The sequence below is a fragment of the Bremia lactucae genome, linkage group LG12 (assembly GCF_004359215.1).
Source record: "Bremia lactucae strain SF5 linkage group LG12, whole genome shotgun sequence".
In the NCBI taxonomy this organism is placed as follows: domain Eukaryota; phylum Oomycota; class Peronosporomycetes; order Peronosporales; family Peronosporaceae; genus Bremia; species Bremia lactucae.
In genome coordinates, this window is record NC_090621.1 from 4,806,891 (window position 1) to 4,809,971 (window position 3,081).

Below are 3,081 nucleotides of genomic sequence, written 5' to 3' on the forward strand. Positions count from 1 at the left end.
TGACGTCAAGTTAGGGATCGACATGTAACTCTTGACAAATGACTTGGAGAGAGAAGTCGATGTGGATGGACGTGTACATGGAAACCCACGTCAAACGCTTTTAGTGTCATGTCAACTGTCGCTTGAACAGACCGAAGATCTCGCAGAAATTGGTTCGGATCTCGAAGGTACGCTGTTGGTGTTCGGTTTGTTGTACTTCTTAATTAAGTCAAATAGAAGTCCTTTCAGCACGCCAAGAGGGTGAGCATTGGCAGCCGGCAAGTAGGGATGCAAATTCAATGTTTTTTCGTGGTTCCTGGTCATGAACTTGTCGTTGTCACGCATGATCCTTAGATCAAACAAGCGAAACTTGGCTTGAGTTAAACTCGAACTGGAACTGTAAACAGGAACGTCGTTAAAGTGCTTGAAGCCGCCATCGTCGATCTATCGCTTGAAGTACACCGAACGGTACGTGAAGTGGTCGCAAATTAGTGTTATCTCAAAATGTGCCCCCCAAGCTCAACTTCAAGCAACCAAACGCTGGAGCAGCCGATGCTACGTGTTGGCTGACACGGGAGTTAAATGCTGCCCGTAGTTGATTGACCTTGTTTCGAGGAACAGAATGTTCCTTGGCGAGGATTTTCTTGACGAGAGTTCCTGGTTCGAAGTGTAGCTCCATGGTCTCATCGGTTGTGCATTTGGCAGCAGCATCTTTCCTCTTGCGTATTGCAATGGCTTCAGTCGAGTACTCTTCTTCTTGGAGTCGGATATGAAGAAACGAGATGACTCGTCGGCAGTCGATGATGGCAAGAGAAGGTGAGGGTGATATTCCATCACCAATATCACAGAAGTAGGCTTCAAACTCTTGTCGGTTGAGGGAAGGGTGTACCCGACGAAGCGAATCGTGTAATGGTTTGAAGAGCAACATGAGCTTGGCAACAGTCGCACGTTGTGTCTTTCTTGTTTCAGGGCTTGTAACTCGCTGACAGCTGACGCATGGATGATCCCACATAGCTTGTCTTGGTGGTCAGCGATGGCAGTCTGGAATTGGGAAGAGACTTCGGCAACGGTGCCTGGAGCGCGATCCGTAAGGATTGACGGTACCTTGAGGTCCATCTTTCTTCGCAGTGACTTAAACACGGCGGCCTTCAAATTGGCAAAGGCGCGTTGATTGCTAACGATGCATTAGAGAGGATTCGCTCATCCATGACGCTTGCCGTGATCATGTGCTTAACTGGTCGCGGCGGTACGAGTTGCTGTGTGCGGCTAGTCCATCCTAAATCGATTTTCTTGGAGTTGGCTTAGGGTTGAGTTGGAAGTTCAAAGTGGAAGCCGAAGACGAAAATAAAGTGTCGTAACGGGTGCGTGTATAATAACTGCGGAGGCCGTTTGGTTGATGCTTCTTCAGTAGATAAAAAAGGAGAAGTGAGCTAAGTAAACTAAAACTCACTTGTATTTCTAATTTTTTGTGCAATCTTTGGTAACCAATCAATGTTGGCGTCCACTCATGTTGTGCATCTTTTTCGTGAGTAAACACAATTTTCAAGAATGTTCCGAATGCTCTAAGTTAAAAGTTAAAAATTCGAAGTCAAGCTTGAAGGAGGAGATCGTAGTAGACTTTAAATGTAGTTGCCTTCAAGTTGTTGTAGCCTCCAAGTTGGTCCATTTAAGTTGAAGTTGACTTTGAGATGAAGTCGAAAAAGACAGCGAGATGTCCTAACATCAATCATGCAGGTCGGAACATACCCGACAAGAATTTCGCTACCTTAAGAATGTCAGAGTAACGGCTACCACATTGAAGAAAACCAAAACTACTTAGAATATTAACAATAAAAACAAATTAATTGTCGTTAATAAAATTTTATACAAGGGATAATTAATTGTACATGTGAAAAATATAGAAACAGTGATAATTAGTATTCTTCCCTCGCTCAATACAGAAATCAAATAATCCAGCTGTAAATTTGAAATTTTTGGAACTAATCCTTAACCTTTAAACATACACTTAAGTCAAATTTCAGAATTTATATATGTTGTCTGTATTGTATTTAACGGTCAAAACTAAATGTTATTTATTTATTGTTAAGAATTTAGGGTTTAGGGTTTAGAGTTATAGAACTAAGCGAATTTTTATGTCAATAAGTCTTTCTCTGATTTATGGAGCAAGGTAGCGCTACAGTAGCCGATTGCTGTAGGGTTAAGGTTCTGGTTTATCGAAATAGCCATATGCACCTTCCCTTTTAAAAAAACCATTGCATAAAAATATACAAGTCGAAAGGATACACGAGTCTCAAAGGAAATTCAAAAGTGACATATCCTTTCGGCTGAGAAGCCTTCATCAGTGAGAATCCCACGTGTATTTTTGGCTATTTCTAGCCCCTTATTTCTTAAGCGGGCTTAGAAAAGCGCTTTAAAGTTCTATACAAAAAAGCCGGTGTGCCAAAAAAGTTAATACCATACTTATTTTACGTTTAAATGTAGTAAGTTATGAGTATTCATACTCTTTTATCTTTGACTGTTTTGGTGTTCAAAATTATATATTTTTTTAAAATAATATAAGTGTCAAAAATATTTTTAAATCATAAATTATATTTTCTTATAAAATTATTTTTGTGATTGTATTGTGAGGTTATCAAGTTCAATATTCTGAAATAATGTAATGTTTGACTTGAGTTCAGGGTTAAGGCGGGCCTAAAATTTACTATTGCATCATTTAATTATTTAAAATCAGTAAATTCGCCATAACATTGTCTTTTTTGATTAATAAAGCGTTAGTTAGCTAAATTAATACTTTTTATCTAAAAATCCACTTTTATTCTAATGCGTAGATTTAAGGAAAAGTAACTTTTAAAAGTGAAGATGTAACTTTAAAAAGTACCTTTATTTTTAAATAGAGAATATAAAATTATTTTTGTAAGTAAAGTTCAATAACTAAAATAGGAGATTAGTCTTATATAGATAAATTAATGTGAAACATTTTGATTGGGCTCCCTACAAGTGCCACAAACCCGATGACTAGAATGGTCGCTCGTCCTTGCCCGGGAGCTTACTGTTCTAGTAGGGTAGGCGCGGACTGGGCTTGGGATCGGTTGGTTTTACGCC

The 3,081-nt window shown here is 39.1% G+C and overlaps 1 protein-coding gene across 1 annotated transcript; it reads right to left on the reverse strand.

The window, feature by feature from the left end:
- Positions 1-478: 478 nt before the first annotated feature.
- On the reverse strand, positions 479-991 carry CCR75_008646 (uncharacterized protein; the record flags this gene model as incomplete). Its single annotated transcript, XM_067966696.1, has 1 exon — positions 479-991. One exon carries the CDS (start codon positions 989-991, stop codon positions 479-481), a length of 513 nt encoding a protein of 170 aa, XP_067820633.1.
- Between the last annotated feature and the right edge of the window lie 2,090 nt (positions 992-3,081).